This window comes from Plecotus auritus (assembly GCF_963455305.1).
Source record: "Plecotus auritus genome assembly, chromosome: 15".
Lineage (NCBI taxonomy): Eukaryota > Metazoa > Chordata > Mammalia > Chiroptera > Vespertilionidae > Plecotus > Plecotus auritus.
Genome location: NC_137781.1, coordinates 15,508,588 through 15,531,310, shown reverse-complemented (window position 1 = coordinate 15,531,310; position 22,723 = coordinate 15,508,588). Strand labels below are relative to the sequence as shown.

The 22,723-nt window shown below is 43.9% G+C and overlaps 1 protein-coding gene across 1 annotated transcript; it reads left to right on the top strand.

Annotated features, from left to right (window-relative positions):
- Positions 1 to 349: 349 nt before the first annotated feature.
- LOC308239145 (uncharacterized protein) lies at positions 350 to 21,850 on the top strand. The gene is made up of 3 exons (XM_080651759.1): positions 350 to 610; positions 17,865 to 17,988; positions 19,028 to 21,850. Exons 2-3 carry the CDS (start codon positions 17,868 to 17,870, stop codon positions 21,259 to 21,261), a joined length of 2,355 nt encoding a protein of 784 aa, XP_080507885.1. The 5' UTR covers positions 350 to 610; positions 17,865 to 17,867; the 3' UTR covers positions 21,262 to 21,850.
- The last annotated feature ends 873 nt before the right edge of the window (positions 21,851 to 22,723 follow it).

Sequence of the window (22,723 nt, the reverse complement as noted above, 5' to 3'; positions counted from 1 at the left end):
CAAAAATACATATATTTTTTATTGTTGATAGCATTATCGATGTCTCCCATTTCTCCCTCTGTATATATTCTTTGGTGGATCTCTTGCATTCCTCCCACCTCCTTCCCCTTGGAGATCTGTTCATCGGCTCCTGTTAGCCAGGCCTCTGGTCCCATCTAGTCCCGCCCCAGGCCTCACTCTCTCTGCCACACACCTTCATTCCCATGGACTGGGAGGCTAGTACTGTCCTGGGCGGTGAGAAAACTGCATTACCCAGAAGGAACTGCACTCACGTGGGCGGAGCTAAAGGGCATTTTGGTGTCTGCGCATCCGGTTAGGGCGGGACTTCCTGCTTCCTCCTCCCAGTGGACATTTTAACCTCTTAGGTCTGTTCACAGAGTCACAGGCTTCAGGGCGCTGGTCGGGAGCAGGAGGAGGCCTGGGGGGCAGCTGCCTGCGGTGCGGGGTGTGTCTGAGGCTCCTTGAGCCCCAACAGACCGAGATCGGGTCTCCGTGCCTCCCGGACTCCTCTCTGCTCACAGCGTTCCCACAGCCTGACCCCACTTCACCCTCCAGCCTGGGGGACCCGCGCCTCTCAGGTCCTGCCGCCCAGGTCCCAGCGTTCAGGACGGTGAGTCCCTCGTGGGTGACACATGGGTGATGGGGGAAGAGGGTGGAAGGCTGCAGTGCCACCTTGTAAGGACGTGATGGTGCGACTGAGCTGGGAGGATTCGGAAACCCGGGCCTGTTTGGGTCTAAAGGCAACAAAGATGAGGTGTGGTTTTGTGTGAGGAGTTTTACTTTCACTCTCAGGACAGTGCGTTGTGAAAGAAAGAGGGACATTCTCTGGGGTAAGGGTCTAACTGTTCCTAACATTGCTCAGAGGAAGAACAGACTAGAAGACAGAGGACAGCAGCTGTGGACGGGAAGGGGAAGTCCTGTAAATGATAAGGGAACTGGCAAGAGTGAGCACTGAGGACTGAGCCCTGAGATCATACAGGATCTGGAGGGCACCTGGCCTCGGGGCTGGGCAAGGTACTGAGCAGCCTGAGCCATAGAGCCTGGTGGCTGCCAGGCTCCCAACAGACCCTTTTTTTCCCACAAATTCCTGCAAATGCAGAATCGTTAGGTGTACGGGTTTGTGGAGCTTATTTCAGGGCCTCACACACTTGTGGCCTCTGAGATAGTGATGCGCTGGGACTGTCAGCCCCTCCTGTAGCCCTTGGACCTGGGGACTTTGAACAGACACTGAGCCCAGACTCCTAAGGCCACGACTAGGCCTTCATGGTGTACACCTTGTTCTTGGCCACCAGTGGGATGAGTGGGAGTTCTTCCAGGACATAGGTTCCAGAATGTGCCAAGGCTTGGAGTAAACAGTGAGCTGAATTAGTAACCTGCAGGTATGTTTTTTAAAATACATACATATTTTCATTGATTTTATATGTACAAATGAAGTGAGAGAGAGATGGAGAAACAGGGATGAGCAAGAAACAATGGTTGGTTGCCTCCTGCACAACCCCTACGGTGCATCCAGCTCACAACCCAAGCATGTGACTTTACCGTGAAGGGGTCTATGCTCAACCAACTGAGACACATCAGCCGGGACTGCAGCTCACTTACATACAGGGAATCATGGTCAGGTTGGTAATGGTAGTGGTCGCCCAGAAGGGATGTGTGAGCCAGAGGACTGGCTTTCTGCTGGGGCCACTGTTGGTTGGAGGTGGGTGTCACAACACAGCACAGGGACAGACGTTGTTATGTAGAGCGTGGGGGACAGATAATGGTTTTTCGGTGGCCGAGGCCGAAAACTAATTAAAACAAGGTGAGACTAGGGCTGGGACATATCAACTTTTCTAAACTCTCACCAGGATTTTGTTGTGACCCTGGGTGTGGCCTGGCTGTGGGGAGTTGCAGTCAGTCTTGTGGATTAGCTAAGAGGCTTGAGTGGTCATCTGTGAGACTCACTGGGCATGGTGCAGAGGGCCATCGGTGCTGGGGCTTCAGTGATGGTTAACTGAGAGATGTTGGCTGTGACTAGTGAAGGGACATCAAGGGCAGCATCACAGGAGGTGGCCTATGGATCTCTGAGATCTGATTGTTGTTGTTAATAGTTGAGGTTGAAGGAAAAAAACAGCCATGGAGAGAGGCCTACATAGCAGGACTCAAGGCTGCCTCTATGAGTGTGGACTGTCAGAGTCTGGGCAGTGCTCGATCCTGATTCCATTTGGCAACCATCCTCTGGACCACACATGCTGAGTAATAAGTAAAAGGCCAGGAGATGAGTATGGGGGCCGGGGCTGTGGAAGTGCAGGTGTGAGAGAGGTGTGGTGGAAAGAGTCATGTGCACTTGGAGAGGGAATGTGAATTCATGGCCACAGCACCATGACATTGACATAAGAGTGAATGAAGGAAGAGTCTATTTATGGTGGTGCCTGGATGTAACAATAAGGTGAATTTTAGGGTAACTGCCTGTAAAGAGAGGGGTTTGGGTGCTACACTCTAGGTTAAGAGCTCAGATGCCATTTAACCACCTGACTTTAGTTGTTGTGAGGACACACTGGTTGATGGAAATGAGATACCATTCATCAGTGTTACCCAGGCGTGTAAATCTCCACTGGCATGGGTAAGGAAGAAGGGTAAGAGAGAAATAGATGTTGGAGGTGGTGAACTATAATTTTGGAAAAGAAGGTGATTATGAAATAACTTATCCTCACCATGGCTAATTTGCATTACCTTTGAAGGGGTGCCTCTGGGAATGAAGCTGTGTGAGAGAAGTGTTGTTCAAAGAACTATGTGCAGCCGATTGTGAAAAGTGATGGCCTCAGCACCTTGGGAATGGGGTCAAGAGGGTGAAGTGAGATGCCATGTTTTTGGTGTCTTAGAGGAACAATCCGAGGGTCTACAGGCTATTTCCTGAGAAGAACAGTATCAAATCACTCACACTCTCTTTATGGCCAACATCCCCCTCTAACCTATGTTTTTGACACCCACTCTATTGATAAGAGGCAGTGTGGCATACATGGGGGTCCAGAGCACAGGTAACTTCTATCTGCTCAACTTAATTTTCTAACAGAGGCATACCTAGGTTCTTATTTGGATCTGCTTTTTAAGGCTTTACTTAGGCATATGTATCACTGGCAAACAATGAAATGTACTTTACTGATGTGTACTCTTTGGTGAGTTTGAACATACGGATAACGCTCTGAAACGTTCACAGGTGAAATAAGCTTCTCTGTTACACATATCCATGGTGAGGCAAAAGTAGGCTTACAGTTGTGAGTATGCAAAACACAGTTTATTCTCTGTTCTTAAATAACTACGTTATATATTTTAAATGATATTTTTATTGATTTTTAGAGAGGAAGGGAGGAGGAGAGAAACATCAATCTTCCGGCTCCTGTAAGCCCACTACTGGGGATCCAGGAACGCATGTGCCCTGACCTGAAATTGAACCAGTGACATTTTAATGAATGGAATGACGCTCAATTAACTGAACCACACTGGATATGGTGGTGTTTATACTGGTATTATCATTTATTAATTATTTTCAATACCAACACCTCTAAATCTACTTTTGCCACACCCTGTATTTACCTCATGCCCTTTTATTTTAATATATTTTTATTCATTTCAGAAAGGAAGGGAGAGGGAGAGAGAGATAGAAACATCAACCATGAGAGAGAGTCATTGATTGGTTGCCTCCTGCATGCCCCCACCGGGGATCGAGCCCGCAACCCTGGCATGTGCCCTTGACTGGAATCGAACCTGGGACCTTTCAGCCCTCAGGCCAACGATCTATCCACTGAGCCAAACAAGCTAGGGCCCTCCTCCCCTTTTATCCTCTTTCTGCTTCCCAAGCCCTCCATGCTGGCATTGATATAACTTCTTTGAAATAGATTAGTTCATATTTTTCATTATTTGTAGGCATTATAAGGTGTATAATCTTTAAGAAACACTGACATCCTTCATGCTACACAGTTATTGTGAGATTCACCAATGACATTTATGTAAATAGTTAATTTTTTGTTTCTAAGAAATATTGTATTATTTGGATTAGCCACTTATCCTTTGATCTGTCTATGGTTTTGTTTATTTTCAGGTTTGGGGGTTTTATAAGTAAATCTGCTGGCATTATTGTGCTGTTTTTTTCTACAGATACAAGTTTTTTTGTTGTTGTTTTGATTTTTAATTTCTTTATTGATTAAGGTATTACATATTTGTCCTCATCCCCCCATTACCTTCCCAACCCCCACCCCCACTCATCCCCCGCCTCCCCGTTGTCTGTGACAACTGGTTAGGCTTATATGCATGCATACAAGTCCTTTGGTTGATCTCTCCCCCTTACCCCCACCCTCCCCTACCTTCCCACTGAGGTTTGACAGTCTGATCGATGCTTCCCTGTCTCCGGGTCTGTTTCTGTTCATCAGTTTCTGTTGTTCATTATTTCCCCTAGATGATGAGATCGTGTGATATTTATCTTTCATTGCCTGGCTTATTTCACTTAGCAAAATGCTCTCCATTTCCATCCATGTTATTGCAAATGGTAGGAATTCCTTCTTTTTTAGCGCAGCATAGTATTCCATGGTGTAAATGTACCACAGTTTTTTAATCCACTCTTCTGCTGATGGGCACTTAGGCTGTTTCCAGATCTTAGCTATGGTGAATTGTGCTGCTATGAACATAGGGGTGCATATATCCTTTCTGATTGGTGTTTCTAGCTTCTTGGGATATATTCCTAGAAGTGGGATCACTGGGTTAAATGGGAGTTCCATTTTTAGTTTTTTAGGAAACTCCATACTATTCTCCACAGTGGCTGCACCAGTCTGCATTCCCACCAGCAGTGCACGAGGGTTCCTTTTTCTCCGCATCCTCGCCAGCACTTGTCATTTGTTGATGATAGCCATTCTGACAGGTGTGAGATGGTACCGCAATGTCGTTTTGATTTGCATCTCTCGGATAATTAGTGACTTTGAGCATGTTTTCATGGGTTTCTTGGCCTCCCTTCTGTATTTTTTCGAAAAGATTCTATTTAGGTCCGTTTCCCATTTTTTGATTGGGTTGTTTGTCTTCCTTTTGTTAAGCTGTATGAGTTCCCTATAATTGTTGGAGATTAAACCCTTATTGGTGAAATCATTGGCAAATATGTGGGCTTTCTTGTTGTTTTGCTGATGGTTTCTTTTGCTATGCAAAAGCTTTTTATTTTGCTGTAGTCCCATTTGTTTATTTTCTCTTTAGCTTCCATTGCCCTAGGAGCAGTATCAGTGAAGAAATTGCTTCAGCAAATGTCTGAGATTTCTCTGCCTGTAGATTCCGGTAGTATTTTTATGATTTCCCGTCTTATGTTTAAGTCCTTTATCCATTTTGAGTTTATTTTTGTGTATGGTGTAAGTTGGTGGCCTAGTTTCATTTTTTTTTGCATGTATCTGTCCAATTTCCCAACACCATTTATTGAAGAGACTCTCTTGACTCCATTGTATGTTCATGCCTCCTTTGTCGAATATTAATTGGGCATAGTGGTTTGGGTCGATTTCTGGGTTCTCTATTCTATTCAATTAATCCATATGTCTGTTCTTGTGCCAGTACCAGGCAGTTTTGACAACAGTGGCTTTGTAATACAGCTTGATATCTGGTATTGAGATCCCACCTACTTTGTTCTTTTTTCTCAGGATTGCTGCAGCTATTCGGGGTCTTTTTTTATTCCAGATGAATTTTTTGAAGGTTCGTTCTAGGTCTGTGAAATATGCCGTTGGTATTTTAATGGGGATTGCATTGAACCTATAGATTGCTTTGGGTAGTATGGACATTTTGATGATGTTGATTCTACCAATCCATGAACAGTATATGTTCTTCGATCTGTTTATGTCTTCCTCTATCTCTTTTTTCAGTGTCCTGTAGTTTTTTGCATATAGGTCTTTTACCTTCTTAGTTAGGTTTATTCCTAGGTATCTTAATTTTTTTCGTGCAGTGTCAGATGGGATTGCTTTTTCAGTCTCTCTTTCTGTAAGTTCATTATTGGTGTATAGAAATGCCATAGATTTCTTGGCATTAATTTTGTATCCTGCTACATTGCCGAATTCATTTATTGAGTCTAATAATTTTTTGATGGAGGCTTTGGGGTTTTCTATGTACAGTATCATGTCATCTGCGAATAAGGACAGTTTTACTTCTTCTTCTCTGATTTGGATGCCTTTTATTTCTTCTTCTTGTCTGATAACAATGGCTAGTATTTCCAGTAATGTGTTGAACAGGAGTGGTGAGAGTAGACATCCCTGTCTTGTTCCTGTTGTTAGGGGAAATGGTTTTATTTTTTGCCCATTGAGTGTGATGTTGGCTGTGGGTTTGTCCTATATGGCTTTTATGATGTTGAGGTATGATCCTTCTATCCCCACCTTCCTGAGAGTTTTTGTCAAAAATGGGTGTTGGATTTTGTCAAATGCATTTTCTGTGTCAATATATATGACTATGTGATTTTTCTCCCTCTATTTGCTTATGTGATGTATCACGTTTATTGATTTGCAGGTATTGTACCATCCTTGCATCCCTGGGATAAAATCCTGCTTGGTCCTGGTGTATGATCTTTCTGATGTACTGCTGGATCAGATTTGATAGAATTTTGTTGAGGATTTAGGCATCTATGTTCATGAGGGATGTTGGCCTGTAATTCTCTTTCATTGTGTTGTCTTTATCTGGTTTTGGTATTAGGGTGATGCTGGCTTCATAGAATGAGCTTGGAAGTGTTCCTTCCTCTTGAATTTTTGGAATAATCTGAAGGGGATAGATTTTAGTTCTTCCTTGAATGTTTGGTAAAAGTCTCCTGTGAAGCCGTCTGGCCCCGGGCTCTTGTTTGCTGGAAGCTTTTTGATGACTGCTTCCATTTCTTCCATAGTTATCGGCCTATTGAGATTTTTAGATTCTTCCTGATTGAGTTTTGGAAGGTTGTATTTTTCTAGGAATATGTCCATTTCCTCCAGGTTGTCTAGTTTTTTGGAATAGACAATAGACAATAGAGATGTTCATAGTATTTTTTAACAATCCTTTGTATTTCTGTGGAGTCTGTTGTTATTTTGACTCTATAATTTCTGATTTTGTTTATTTGGGTCCTATCTCTTTGCTTCCTGGTAAGCCTGGCTAGAGGTTTATCAATCTTGTTTATCCTTTCAAAGAACCAGCTCTTGGATTCATTGATATTTTGTATTTTTTTTTTTTTTTGGTCTCCTTGTTATTTATTTCTGCTCTAATCTTTATTATCTTTTTCCTTCTGCTCACTCTGGGCTTTTCTTGTTGTTCTCTTTCTAATTCTTTGAGTTGTAGAGTTAGATGATTTATTACCATTTTTTTCTTTTTTCTTTTTTTATGTAGGCCTGTAGAGCTATAAACTTCCCTTTCAGGACTGCTTTCGTTGTGTCCCATAGCATTTGCATTTTTGTGTTTTAATTGTCATTAGTCTCCAGGATGTTTTTAATTTCTTCTTTGATCTCATTGGTAGCCCAATCGATATTTAATAACACGTTATTCAGCTTCCAAGTGTTTGAGTATTTTGGATTGCTTTTATTGTAGTTTATTTCTTATATTATGCCATTGTGGTCTGAGAAGATGCTTGGTATGATTTCAATCTTCTTGAATTTGGGGAGACTTTGCTTGTGACCCAATATGTGGTCTATTTTTGAAAATGTTCCATGTGCACTTGAGAAGAATTTATATTCCGTGGCTGTGGGGTGAAATGTTCTGAAGCTGTCACTTAAGTCCATCTGATCAAGTGAGTCATTTAGGATTGCTGTATCTTTGTTGATTTTCTGTCCAGAGGATTTATCCAGTGAAGTCAGTGGTGTATTAAAGTTCCCTAGTATGATTGTATTATTGTCGATCTCTCCCTTGATATCTTCCAGGAGATTTTTTATGTATTTGGGTGCTCCTAATTTGGGTGCATATACGTTTACCAGGGTTATATCCTCTTGTAGTATTGATCCCTTTAGTATTATGAAGTTGCCTTCCTTATCTCTTGTTATGGCCTTCACTTTGAGGTCTATTTTGTCTAATATAAGTATTGCTACCCCAGCTTTTTTTTTTTTTTTTCATTTCCATTTGCCTGGAAGACATTTGTCCACCCCTTCATTTTCAGTCTGTGTGAGTCCCTTGTTTTGAGGTGGGTCTCCTGTAGACAGCATATATATGGGTCATTTTTTTATCCATTCAGCCACTCGATGTCTTTTGATTAGAGCATTTAATCCATTTACGTTTAAAGTTATTGAAAAGTACTTGTTTGGAGCCATTTTTATTTTTTTGAGCCTGTGTTCCTTCTTACCTTTTTATTTCTTCTTTTTACAGCATTCCCTTTAGCATTTCCTGCATTGCTGGCTTGGTAGTGATAAACCGCTTAGCCTTTTTTTGTCTGCGAAGCTCCTGATTTCCCCTTCAATTTTTATTGATAGTCTTGCAGGATAGAGTATTATTGGATTTAGATGCTTGTTTTGCATCACTTTGTATATCTCCTTCCATTCCCTTCTAGCTTGATGTTTCTATTGAGAAATCATTTGATAATCTGATGGGGGATCCTTTATAGGTAAGTCTCTGTCCCTTTCTTGTAGCCTTTAAGATTCTCTCTTTGTCATTAACATTTGCCATTGTAATTATGGCTTGTCTTGCTGTGGGTCTTTTGGGATTCATCTTGCTTGGGACTCTCTGTACTTGTGTAACTTTTTTCTTCTCCATATCATGGAAGTTTTCTGTCATTATTTCTTCAAATAGATTTTCTAATCCTTGCTGCTCTTCATGCCCTTCTGGCAGCCCTATTATACGTATGTTATTTCGTTTTGCATTGTCCCAAAGCTCTCTTAGGCTCTCCTCCTGCTTTTTCATTTTTTTCTCTATTTGCTGTTCATATTGGGCTTGTTTTTGTACTTTATCTTCTAATTCACTAATTCAGTCTTCTGCTTCTTCCAGTCTACTGTTGAAGCCTTCCATGGTGTTTTTGATTGTAGCTATATCATTTTTCATTTCTTCTTGATTTTTGCATAGGTTGTTGATTTTCTCATCCATCCAGTGTATGAACTGTATGACCATTACTCTGCATTCTTTTTCTGTCATGTTGCATGCTTCCGTTTCACTTATTTCCTTTCTTGGCGATTCCTCCTTTTCTTTCCTCTGGGGATTGTTTTGTTGTCTCCTCATTTTGACTATCACCAGAGTCGCGGGGGCCTGGGCCATGTGCAGTAGGAGTTTTGCACCCCCAAGTGTCACTGAAGAGCTCTGACACCATGACGTGCAGCTGCTATGGGATGGTGGGAGCCACGCTCGCCCCGCGTCAGTCACAGGCGCTTAGTGTGGCCTCGTGTGTGCACCTGGAATCTGGGGCACTGCCTGTGTCACGTTGAAACAGAGAACCTGCTTAGGTGTGCCAACAATCAAAGTCCCCTAATGCGTGTCAGGAGTCAGATGCTTCCTGTGTCCGCGCTGAGAATCGAGTATCAGAGTCTCTGTTGCTTGGTGCTACCTCGCACCGAAAATTAGGGTCCCTGTGTGTGCATGGGCTAAGAATTAGAGTCACTTGCACTTAGTATGAATGCACTGGGAATCAGGGATCCCAGGCGCATGCAGTGAGAAACAGAGTCTAGTCCCTGGTGCTCATTGCTGCCCCTTGCGTGGAGATTCAGGGTCCCCGATCTGCTTGGGAGACTGGGTTGCACAGTCGCACTGTGTTGGCAGGAGGTCCACTCTTGCCCTGCGGAAAACAGCCTCTGTGTGCGCTTGCCCTGAATCAAAGTCAGGTGGCACTGCTGCTCAGTGTGGGTGTGGGGTCTGGTCCCGCGGGTGTGCACTGCGGGAAACAATCTCCCCGTATCCATGCACTTAGGTTGAAATTCAGTGCTGCCCCCTTGTGTGTTCACGGGTTCTGGTCTTGGGGAACAAACTCCCCAAGTTCTGACGTCCAGGTTCAAATTCAGCGCAGCCTCCCTGCTTGGGTGCAGGGTCTGGTCTTGGGAAACAAACTTCCTGAGTTTGTGCCCCCAGGCTCAAATTCAACACTGTCTCCCCACATGGGTATGGGATTTGGTCGCAGAAAACAATCTCCCCAAGGTTGTGTACCTCGGCTCAAATTCAGCACATCCTGCCTGGGCGTGGAGCCTGGGTGAGGGAAACAAACTCTCTGGGTTTGCATGTCCAGGTTCAAATTCAGCACAGCCTTTCTGCCAGGGTGTAGGGCAGGCGTCCTCAAGCTATGGCCCGCGGGCCACATGCGGCCCGCCGAGGACATTTATCCGGCTCGCCTGGTGCCGCTGCCTGTCCTGCTTAGCAGCCAACTTGTCCTGGGCCCGCAGTGCGCATAGGAATTTGTTGATAGTTTTTTTTTTTTAAAACTATAGTCCGGCCCGCCAACAGTCTGAGAGACAGTGAACTGGCCCCGTTTAAAAAGTTTGAGGACCCCTGGTGTAGGGTCTGGTCGTGGGAAACAATCTCCTCGGGTTTGCACATCCAGGCTGAAATTCAGCTCTGTCTCCCTGCATGGGTGCAGGATCTGGTCGCAGAAAATAATCTCCCCAAGGTCGCACACCTATGCTCAAATTCAGCACAGCCTCCCTGCCTGGGCGTGGAGCCTATTCGTGGGAAACAAATTCCCCTAGTTTGCACATCCAGGTTCAAATTCAGCATTGTCTCCGTGCCCTGTGTGGGCGTGGGATCTGATTGCAGAAAACAGTCTCCCCAAGGATGCGCACTTAGGGTCAAATTCAGCAGTCTCCCCGCCTTGGCACAGAGCCTGCTCACGGGAAACAAACTTCCCCTAGTTCACAAGTCCAGGCTCAGATTCAGCGCTGTCTCCCTGCCCTGCGTGGGCGTGGAATCTGGTCTCTGCAAACAATCTCCTCAAAGATGTCACTTAGGGTCAAATTCAGCAGTCTCCCTGCCTTGGTGCGGAGCCTGCTCGCGGGAAACAAACTTTCTGTGTCCGACACCAAGACTTAAAATCAGGTAGAGGTGCCACTGCTGTGTGTTTTCAGAAAGCCCTATTGTTAGTCCTGGGTCTGGCAGTTCCGATCCGGTCCCACAGGGAGAGTGCGGGAGGAGGATTGGATTTGTGACTCACAGAAATCTGCAGCTGGGGTGCCTGGAGTCTTGGTGTCTGCACCTGTGGTCGAAGATCTTCTACCAGAACAGCTGTATGGTACCGGTTTGCTACTGAGACCAGACTGTGTGGTGGCGAGGCTAGGATCCTAGTCTCAAACACTTATGATTTTCAAGATGGCATGGTTTCTGTGCCGCCGGTGTTCTCCCCGCCAGATACGTGTTTTACAAATTGATTCTATTAGCTTCTTAAGTAAAAGAAGACAGGCATCAACTGAGTTCAAATGAAGAAGACAACTGTTTTAGAGGATGGTTCTGTATTTAATTCTATGTTCTTCAAAATTCAATACCTTAATTATTTTTTTCTCTTTTAATCTTCAGCCAAGGATATGTTTATTGATTTTTGAGAAAGAGGAAGAGAGAGAGAGAAAGGAAACAACGGTGTGAGAGGAACATGGATCACTTGCTTCCTGTACATGCTCTGACTAGGGATCAAATCCACAATCTTTTTGGGGGGTTAGGGAGTTATGAGATGATGCTCCAACCAACTGAGCCACGTGGCCAGGAAACACTATAATTCTTATTGTTTCCTTCAAACCGTGTATTAGTAGGACTCAGCATTTGAGAGAGTGTTTCTGTTGCATGTGTGAGTATTGGTTGTATGTGTGAATTTGCTGCTACTTAGTGTGTGCCTGATTATATCTGTGTGTGTTTTTATTCTCTTTGTGTCACTCTTCTGTCTCCATGTATGTCTCTTCTTTTGTGTGCCGGTGTGTGTCCACTGTGTGTGTTGGTGTGCCTTGTGACATTGTCTTGGTGTCCCCATGTGTTCTTATCTGTGTGTTTGTGTGTGTTCCCCTCAAAGTGATGTCCGAGTCTGTAGTCTTGGTCTGTGTGAGCCTGGGCACAAGCTCTGTTCCTGAGAACCCGTCTTTGCCTGGGAGTGTTCTGTACCTGTGTGTTTCTCTGCTTATGGTGTCTGTATGTTCCCTGTGAGATTGTGTATGTGTGCACCCCAACAACAGGCAAATGCATAGGCAATCTCCAGAGGGTTGATTTAGAGGATAGTATGTTCATCTTCCTTGCTTCCCAAGCTGAGCCCCTTTTTCACCTGCTCTTCCAAGCCTCTGTTTTACCCCTTTGGTTCCCATGTCAGGCTTATGGGTGGATGAAGTGAAGGGTCATAGAACCCCAGTCTGAGCAAAGGTGGGGAATTGGGGGAGACTCTGATGGCAGAAAGAAGGTATAGAATATGGAGGTGCTGTTTTGGAAGTACTCTAAGCCTTCGGGGAGGATCGGGGAGATCTTGGATCCTTGAAAGGAATCAGTGGATGTGTGTATATGCGGGGAAGAATTCTAGGTTCCTGATTCCCCCGTAGGAATGAATAACTGGAGAGGGCTAGGAGAGTTTAGTGGTCTTCCTGGTCCCTGATTAGCAGGTCAATTTCTTGCCCATGTGTAAGCTAGGCTGATACTTCATAGGGAATGTGCCTGGGGCTGCTCAGAGCATCAGTTTTTGACATCTGGGCTCTCATAATTTACTAGGTGAGCTTGGACACCCAGGAACATTGGGATGAGGAGGGAAAATTAGGCCTAGTGCTCTCTCCAATGAGGATGGAGAGAACTATGGAGCGGCCACATTTAGCACAAGTTCAGGCACAGAATGAATGGATACCTAGTAGCAACATTGGTGTTAATGTCAGCATTTTGACAATTAGCCCCACCTGAAGGAGCACTCACCTGGCCAATGCAAAAGATAGAGACTTGGAGGTAGAGTAGTGATTGATGCTGATTTCAAAGAACATGGATGCTGGAATGCTTCAAGTCCTGTATCCTTCCCAATCACATTCTTAACATGTGGGTCTTCACTTCAGCAATAATGGGGGAAGTGAGACAGCCACGAATTTATCAAAGGTCACGCTCAGAAATGGGTTCTGAGTTTGCTGCCAATGATATCTAACCAGTCTCCTTTTGTTGAAGTTCACTCCTTTGAATCTTGACCGTGATGGTTTTGGGCAGCTCTGGGACAAAGTCCACGTGGATGAAGAAAGAGAGAACCATACTGGCTTTTTCCACTGTCATTGCCTACCAAAACCCACCCATCTCCTTTGCCTCTGCACAGCCCCAATAGAGGTGGCCACGTGTGATCACAGAAATGAGGCCCATCAAGAAGGTCAAGTTCTCATCCTGACCCCGTGAATTGTGCTTTGATCAATGAAATATGCTGGGAGTGAAGCTGTCACTTCTAACAGAAAAATCTGGAAGCACTGAGAGTGGCCACTGTCGCTGTCCATCTCTGAGTATGAAGGAGGTATCTACATGGTGGGTTCCTTTTGTACCAGTCCCAGGAGAACCAGGGAGGACATGTAGCATAACCAAGAAAGGTACCTTCTTTAGTTTGTTATCCACAATAATATCTAGCCCATCCTAATGGTTATACATTACCAACTCTACTCTCTAGGATGCAGTAGAGCCTAACATAGGAGCCAGAGCTCTGTTGTTAGAGACACACGGGTTTGACTTCTAGTCCTGCCTTTTATTAAACTTCACAAGCAGTCGATTTACCTTGAAATAGTAATGCATGTGAAGCATTGAATCCCGGGCCTTGCACATGTAGTAAACATTCAGTAACTCTTAACCCCATAGCTTCACAATGTGTACTGACTACAAACATGTAGACAATGTAGGAAATGTCAACTTGTTCATCTATGTATGTTTTCAAATTTTGTTTTTAAACAAATAGGATAGGATTATGTATATTTTATCTTAATAATGTGATATTTTTTGTTGAAACTAAAAAATGTGAAAACTGGAGTGGGTCTCTGGTTGAGCGTAGTCCCATGAACAGAAAGGGTACCAGTTTGATTTCTGGTGAGGCACAAGCCAGGCTTTCTTGGTGGATTCCCAGTCGGTGGGAGGGGCCATGCAGGAGGCACAAGTCAGTGTTTCTCTCTTTACCTTTCCCTTCTACTCTCTATACTAAAAATCAAATAAAAAGGATAAAAACAATACATCCATTCAGATTTGTGGTCTTCAGGAATAATTGAAATAATGTTTTCCACCCCCGTGAGCATTCTGAAATGCTCATAGAATCTGAAATAATATCTCCAAATAAGAGATCAGTTGCACTTCCCAGAAGCCTGGAACCAGCCACCAAATCCGAAAATTACCAGTTCCCAGTGCCCCTGAGGCGCTCCAATACCAATGTTTGCAATGATCAGTCAGTGACTGGGATCCTAATGCCACCTGCTGGGCCAAAAAAACGTAAGTTACCCAAAGGGCAAGGCGCCCAATGATGGCTGTGTTTAGCCAATGAAAGCCCAGGACAGGTGTATTTACCTGTGGTGATTGGCTGGGTATTACTTTCAGCTTCTTTCTCAAGGTGGGCATTTTGAGCTCTTTGTTGTGTTAACATATTCATAGGCTCCAGTGCTGGATCACAAGAGGATGAGGCAAGAGAGGCAGAGCCCCCTTGTGCAGTGGTTTGTCTGAAGCTTGTTGAGCAGCAACAGCCAGTATTGAGGCCTATGTGCCTCCCTGACTCTGTTTTGCTTGCAGAGTTCTATTCCTCCTCATTCCATTTACCCTGCATCCTTGGGTGCCTGTCAGGTCCTAAAGCCCAGGTCACAATATCCAGAACAGTGATGTGGGTGATAGATGGTGTGAGGGATGAAAGAGGGTGACAGGCTGCAATGCCACCTTGTAAGGTTTCGGTTGGTGCGGCTGAGCTGAAAGAATTCAGGAATCCTGGGCTTGTTTTGTATCCAAAGGCAAAAAAGCAAACAAGGCGAAATATTGCGTGAGAAGTTTCAGTTTCATTCTCAGGAACCTAGGGCCATCGATGGTGGAGAATAAATGAGGGACGTTATCTGAAGTAGGGTTCTTAACTTCCCAACTGCTCAGAGGAAGAAGAACCTAGAAGGGAGAGGATACCAGCAGGGGGCAGGAATGAGAAATCCTTTGAAAGATAGCAAACTAGGCAAGAGTGTGCCTTTAGGACTGAGGCCCTGATGTAATGTGGTCATCTCCAGGTCATCTGGCCCTGGGCCTAGGGAAAGGTACTGAGTGGCCAGAGCCCATGGATCCTGGCAGTGTCTGCAAGGCTCTCAACAGACCTTTGCTTTCCACAAATTCCTGCAAATGCAACATCGCTTAGGGGTACTGGTTTGTGGAGCTTATTTCAGGGCCTCACACTCTTGTGGCCTCTGAGATAGTGGAGTCCTGGGACTCTCCTGCCACTCTTCCAGCCTTTGGGCCTGGGAAGCTTGAACAAACACTAAGGCCAGATCCTAAATCAGGTCTAGAGTTGTATGAAGTACTCCCTCATTTTGGCAATTAGAGGAATGAGATGTGGGAGGTCCCCCCAGGATGTGTAAACACATGGAGTAAAGACCAAACCTGTTCAGAGAATTGCAGGCATCCTCTTTTTAAAAATAGGGAGGTAGCCCTACCGGGTTGGCTCAGTGGATAGAGCGTCGGCCTGCGGACTGAAGGGTCCCAGGTTCGATTCTGGTCAAGGGCATGTACCTTGGTTGCGGGCACATCCCCAGTAGGGACTGTGCAGGAGGCAGTTGATCGATGTTGCTCTCATCGATGTTTCTAACTCTCTATCCCTCTCCCTTCCTTTCGGTAAAAAATCAATAAAATATAAAAAAAAGTCTTTAAAAATAAAATAAAATAAATAAAAAGAGGGACGTATTAAAAATGGGAGAAAATCAGATCTAGAGGAGCTCTGTGACAACTTTAGAGTCTGTTTTGCAGGTAATGGGAGTATGGCAGATTTGCAGAAGTGGTGACAGGTGATCGGAACCAGATCTCATTAGACTCCTGGTGGCTGCAGCATGATGAACAATATGCCTGTGAGGGAGGAGGCAGAAAGACTAGGAAGGAAGCAGCTGTGATAGATTGGTGGAGGATGATGGTAACTGGCTCACGATGGTGGCTGTGGAGATGGAAGTAGCAGTTGCATTCTGGATCGGTGATTTAGGTGTGGCCACCTGGATTTTCTAATGTTGGGGTTGAGAGAGACAGAGAAGTAATAGTATCAATTGACATTAAGGCTTGGATTTAGCACCCGAATGTATGGAAACACCATCAACTTAGACGGAGAAATTCATAGTAGGAAGTGTTATGTTCATAGGAGATACAAAAACTTTTATTTTCTGGCCTGTTAGGGTATTTCAGAGAGCAGTTCAAGAGCGTCTAGAATTCTGATGAGAGTTCAATAGGAAGACTTCCTTAAATGTAGTGGAAAATGTATAGACCACATAGGAGTAGTAGATCACCTTTGTTTGTGTGTGTGTGTGTGTTTAGAATTGGATGCCAAAGAGTATTTCAAACAAGATGAGACTGTGGTTGGTGCTTATTTTCTTCTCTAAACACTTACCAGGTTTTGTTTTTCTTTGTTTTTTGTTTTTTGTTTTTTTATTACCATCGCTGTGGCTGGGTTGTTGCAGTCAGTTTAGCGGAATTGCTTAGGGGCATGAGTGGTCATCTCTGAGTTCACTGGGCATGGGGTAGAGGCCACAGTGATGGGATTTAAGTGACGAAAGGCTGAGACTGGTGAAGAGACATCAAGTGCAGCACCAGTGGTGGTGGGCTCTGAATATCTGAGATCCGATGTGGTTCACATTAGGTGAGGTGGGAGGGAAAAAAACAATCAGGGATGGAAACCTTCAGAGCAGGACACAACACTTCCTCTCTGGTTGTGAACTATGAGATTATGGGTAGTACATCACCCAGTTTAAATTTTCTAGGCATTCTCTGGGTCATACCTGCTCAATAGTGAGTATGAGGCCAATGAGTTGAGTATGGGTGCTTAGGATATGGGAGTGCAGGTGTGGGACAGGTGTGGTAGGAAAAAATGTCATGCACTTGGAGAGGGTATGTAAATTTATGGCTGCAGGGCCCTGACATTAACATAATAATGAAAGAAGGGTGAGTCCATTTCTGGTGGGGACTGGATGGTATGACATGGGGAATTTTAGGGTAATTCCTGAAAAGAGAAGTTGTTGTAGTTCTGCATGCCAGATGAAGAGCTTACTATACACACACACACACACACACACACACACACACACACACACACACACATTCAACTGCCATTTTTTGTTGAGGGCTGCCCCAGTGATCAATAGGAATGAGATAGCATACATCAGTGTCACCTGTGCTTGAAAACCTCCACTGACATGAGCAAGGGAGACGATAAGAGGGAAATACATTATAGAGGTGATAAATTAGAATTTTGAAAGAAGAAGCTAACTAGGTAACAACCTGTCCTTGTCACAGCATTTTCGTATTGCCAGTGAGGTTGTTCCTCTTGGAATGAAGCTGCATGGGAGGAGTGTGGTTCAAAGAATTATGTGATGAAACATGATGTACTGAAATGTAATGGCCTCAACAATCTGCATTTGGAGTCAGAATGGTGAAGTGTGATGCCATGTTTTATGGAGTCTTGGAGGGAAAATTCAGAGAAAACAAGCATATTACCTGACAAGACCAGTGCCAAATCACTCACACTCCCTTTATGTCCAACAGCTCTCATAACCCTAAGGTCCTGACACCCACTGTTATTGAGAAGGGGCAGTGTGACTCACATTGAGCCCCAGAGCACAGGTATCTTCTATTTGCTCAACTCCCTTTATTGTTGTGGAAGACACAGCATCAGTAGGAATATAAGGATAGATTGGATTTTATTGGACCGAGGCCTGGTATCTTCTCTGATGTGGGGAGTAGAGGGAGCAGATGGATGTGGTGAGTTAACAACATGACAGAATTGGAATATTAGAAGAGATCTGATCATGGCTGTACTGTCCCCATTTTGACAGGATATGCACTTTGAGGACGTGGTCATTGCCTTTTCTCAGGAGGAGTGGGTGCTCCTTGATGAGGCTCAGAGACGTCTGTACTGCGATGTGATGCTGGAAGTGTTTGCACTTGTTGCATCCGTAGGTAAGAACTTCAAATCTCAGTGTCCTGAGGTGATGTTCTCTCTTACTTTATTCTCCAGGCATAGCACTCTCTGTCTCACAGCCGGACCATAGGTTCTGCAAATATTCCTAACTGTCTTTTCAAATGTACTATGGCTGCCAGTGCTGAGCACTGTGGAAAGCCCTGAGCAATAGACTCCACAAACTTCTCTTACAGCGTTTGCCTCAGCAAGTGCAGGAAGTTTCTGGGAGTAAGGGGTCTTACAGACAGCTTAATTGATCCCACCTGCTGTTTCTTCCTGGGAGGGTGACTATATTCAGATCCATGGCTTCCATTTCTACCCCTTTCCTATAGCTAAATTCCTGGGTGACTATCTGTGCCAGGTTATGGTCTTTACTTGCATGAACCATGTACTGTTCCTGTAAGACCCTCTTTCAAAGCAGGAACCAGCTCTTTTCCATCAGTGTTCAGATGGAGGTGCCACTCGCTACACCACATTTCTACCTTATCTTTTACCTACTTGACTCCTTCTGACATGTCATTTCACCTGTGAGTTCCTGGCTTTCGGCTATGTTTACCTTTATGGCATTTTTACGTCATCTGCTCCTCTGCATTGCTGCCTCTGCTGTATTCTTTAACACTGACTTACACATGTGTTATGAAGTGCGCTTACATGCTTAAGAAGGTTTCAAACACCAGCTACTCGTTTATGGAATTTTTTTTCAAATAAGAGATAAGGAAAATTCTGCAGTTTTTCTATGTCACCTGCAGACAAGCCGTGCTGAACACTGTTAAGCTAAGGAAGGGCTGGAAGTCTTACCTCTCTTCCATGTGGTGCTTCCCATCTTTGTGTCATATTCCTGGTGTGGTCTTCCTTCCTTTCGGATCTGCAGAGGCCCAGAACTTCACAGAAGCCTCTTATTAATGCTTCCATCACATCTCTTCTTTTCTGAAAATTGCATGGAGCCCAGGTGTCATTACTGGCAACACACTTTTGTAATGGAAATTCCTCCTGTCCCCACAGTCCTCAATCATTTCCTCACCTTTTTTCTGTTTTCAGGTGGTTGGCATAAAAAGGATGAGGAGGAGGCCTGTTCTGATCAGAGTGTATCTGTACAAGGAGAGTCACATGTCAGGGCTTCTAACACAGCTCCAGCAATCCAGAAGTCACATTTCTGTAAGCGGTATTTCACAGTGTTAAAAGATATTTTGTACCTGACTGAGTTACAAGCAGAATACTTTGAGCACAAATGCTTCTTCAGTGACTCATGTGTGAGAGACTTCTGTTTCAGTGCAAACCCTTACCAGCAACAGAAGGATGTCAGTGAAGAGACCTCCTGGAGAGAAACTATGGATAGACCCTCATTTGTTACCAGGTGTAGCTTCTATTTATCAGAGGTACCTTCAAACAACAGGGAGGTTAGGGAAGATGTCCAAGCTCCCTCAGAGCTTCTCCAGGCACCGGCCTCTCAGAACACTGAGGAGCCACACAGGGGCTGTGAGGTTTCACAAGAATATCTCAGTGGGAAAAGTCATCACCAATGGGCTGAATGTGAAAAAGCTGCCAGCAAGAAACAGAAAGTTGTTGAATGTCATGGTGTCTGTTCTGGAGAACTGATTTATGATTGTGACAAATGTAGGAATGTTTTCAGAGGCATCTTTAACCTCATTCAACATAAGAGAGTTCAAAGTGGAGAAAAACCATATGAGTGTACAGATTGTGGGAAGTCCTTCTGTCAGAGTTCTAAACTCATTCAACATCATAGAATCCTCACTGCGGAAAAGCCTTATAAGTGTAGTGAATGTGGGAAGTCCTTCAGATATAAGTCTTCTTTGGATAAACACCAGCGAGTTCACACTGGAGAAAAGCCATATGAGTGTACAGATTGTGGGAAGTCCTTCAGATGTAAGTCTAATGTCAAGAAACACCAACGAGTTCACACTGGAGAAAAGCCATATGAATGTACAGATTGTGGGAAGTCCTTTAGTGAGAGGTATAAACTCATTCAACATCAGAGAATTCACACTGGAGAAATGCCTTATAAGTGTAGTGATTGTGGGAAGTCCTTCAGATGTAAGTCTAATGTCAAGAAACACCAACGAGTTCACACTGGAGAAAAGCCGTATGAGTGTACAGATTGTGGGAAGTCCTTCAGTCAGAGTTCTAAACTCATTCAACATCAGAGAATTCACACTGCAGAAAAGCCTTTTAAGTGTAATGAATGTGAGAAGTCCTTCAGATATAAGTCTTATTTCAATAGACACCAGCGAGTTCACACTAGAGAAAAGCCATATGAGTGTACAGGTAGTAAGAAGTACTTCAGTAAGAGTTCTAAACTCATTCAACATCAGAGAATTCACACTGGAGAAAAGCCATTTGAGTGTACAGGTTGTGGAAAGTTTTTCCGTGTGATTTCTACCCTCATTAAACATCAGAGAATTCACACTGGAGAAAAGCCTTATAAGTGTAGTAATTGTGAGAAGTCCTTCAGTAGTAAGTCTGATGTCAATAGACACCAGCAAATTCACACTGGAGAAAAGCCATATGAGTGTACAGATTGTGGGAAGTCCTTCCGTGAGAGTTCTAAACTCATTCAACATCAGAGTATTCACACTGGAGAAAAGCCTTATAAGTGTAGTGAATGTGGGAAGGCCTTCGGACGTAAGTCTGATGTCAATAGACACCAGCAAGTTCACACTGGAGAAAAGCCATTTGAGTGTACAGATTGTGGGAAGTCCTTCAGACGTAAGTCTAATGTCAAGAAACACCAACGAGTTCACACTGGAGAAAAGCCATTTGAGTGTACAGATTGTGGGAAGTCCTTCAGTCAGAGTTGTATAGTCATTCAACATCAGAGAATTCACACTGCGGAAAAGCCTTATACATGTAGTGAATGTGGGAAGTCCTTCAGATATAAGTCTAATGTCAATAAACACCAACGAGTTCACACTGGAGAAAAGCCATATGAGTGTACAGATTGTGGGAAGTCCTTCAGTGAGAGGTATAAACTCATTCAGCATCAGAGAATTCACACTGCGGAAAAGCCTTATAAATGTAGTGAATGTGGGAAGTCCTTCAGATGTAAGTCTAATGTCAAGAAACACCAACGAGTTCACACTGGAGAAAAGCCATGTGAGTGTACAGATTGTGGCAAGTCCTTCAGTCAGAGTTCTAAACTCATTCGACATCAGAGAATTCACACTGCGGAAAAGCCTTATAAGTGTAGTGAATGTGAGAAGTCCTTCAGATATAAGTATTATTTCAACAGACACCAGCGAGTTCACACTGGATAAAACCCATATGAATGTACAGTTGGGAAGACCTGGAGTGAGAATTCTAAACTCATTCAACATCAGAAGGAGAATCTATGATGCACTTTTATCTCAATATGATCCCTTTTTATCAGGAGATACACTCTGCTAGATTCCTCAAGTTTCCGGTACAAGTGAGGCTTTACTGAGCTGCCTACAATGGCTATGCTGCCCAGGTCTACTATGTGTTTGATGTCACTGTGAAGGTTTATGGCTGCAGTGATTTCTCCTCTACCACCTGGCTCACATGTACAGTGTGAATCAGTTACAAACCTGCATGCTCTTTTGTGCTTGAATAAATTCTCAATACTCTGAACACACCCTAGGAAATTTGGCACAGTGGATAAAGTGTTGGTCTGCAGACAGAAGGGTGCTGGTTTTGATTCCAGTCAAGGGCACATGCTGGGGTTGTAGGCTTGATCCCCAGTGGGGTGCATGTAGGAGGCAGCTGATCAATGATTGCATCTCATGAAATTCTTTTTTATAAAGGAACAACTGGCGCAATTTAAATAAAGTTACAGATTTGTAAATAAGTAAATACATAAATAAATACTCTGAACTCTTGGCAGTGTCTTCATTCCTTCCTCTCTGACTAGGGAATGGGCTTGACTCAGGGTTTGTCCAGAATACCCATCAACAGCAAAGAAGTAGTCCCTCTTAAGGTGGTTCTCACATTATGCTGTGATGATTGGCTTATGTTCTAGTTCACCAATCTGAACCCCACTGGCTCTGGTTTATGATATTTCAGTAAAGGTGTTTTTTCTGTTGTACCTTTAATTGTGTTGGTTCTATTCACTGCCTGCCATGATTTGAAAGCACTATTGTGATCTGTCAGTATGTAAATGTGAACAGATATTGTGGGGACGTCAAACCTTCAGTGCTTCGGAAGGGAGAGAATGATGGCAGAAAATCAGTCTTTGTCCACAACCTGCTTATTTTGCATTGCTGCCCAAGGCCTTGTAAGAAAGACTGCATGACTTTGTAGTTTTAATTTACACCCCTGTACCTTGGTTATTGGTGAGGTCAGTGGTCACCCAGAAGAGGAGGATTTTGCTGTCCTTCTGTTCACAATAGGAATTATGTTCTGTTCACAGTATGTGTTACATATGTATCAGCAATGTTTAGGGGAACTCCTCCCCACGGACTGCAAAGGAGACATGTGTCATGAAGTACGAAATTTCATAGTCTTGTGACACTTGTTTTAAGACTCTGAGGTTAAACTACTATTGAGACAGAAACACTATATTCAGAGCGATGGGAAAAACTGAAGTAAATTAGATTGAAAATGTCTGCTTTGAACATAAATCCAAAAATATTCCTGGGCCTATGGGTTGTGTCCTTTGTTTACAGACATTCTCAGCACCTCCAAAACTTTTCCTGTAGCTGAAGTCATTGGCAGAGAAAATAATTTAATTGTTTTGAGGATTCCCCTGGTTTCTATAAG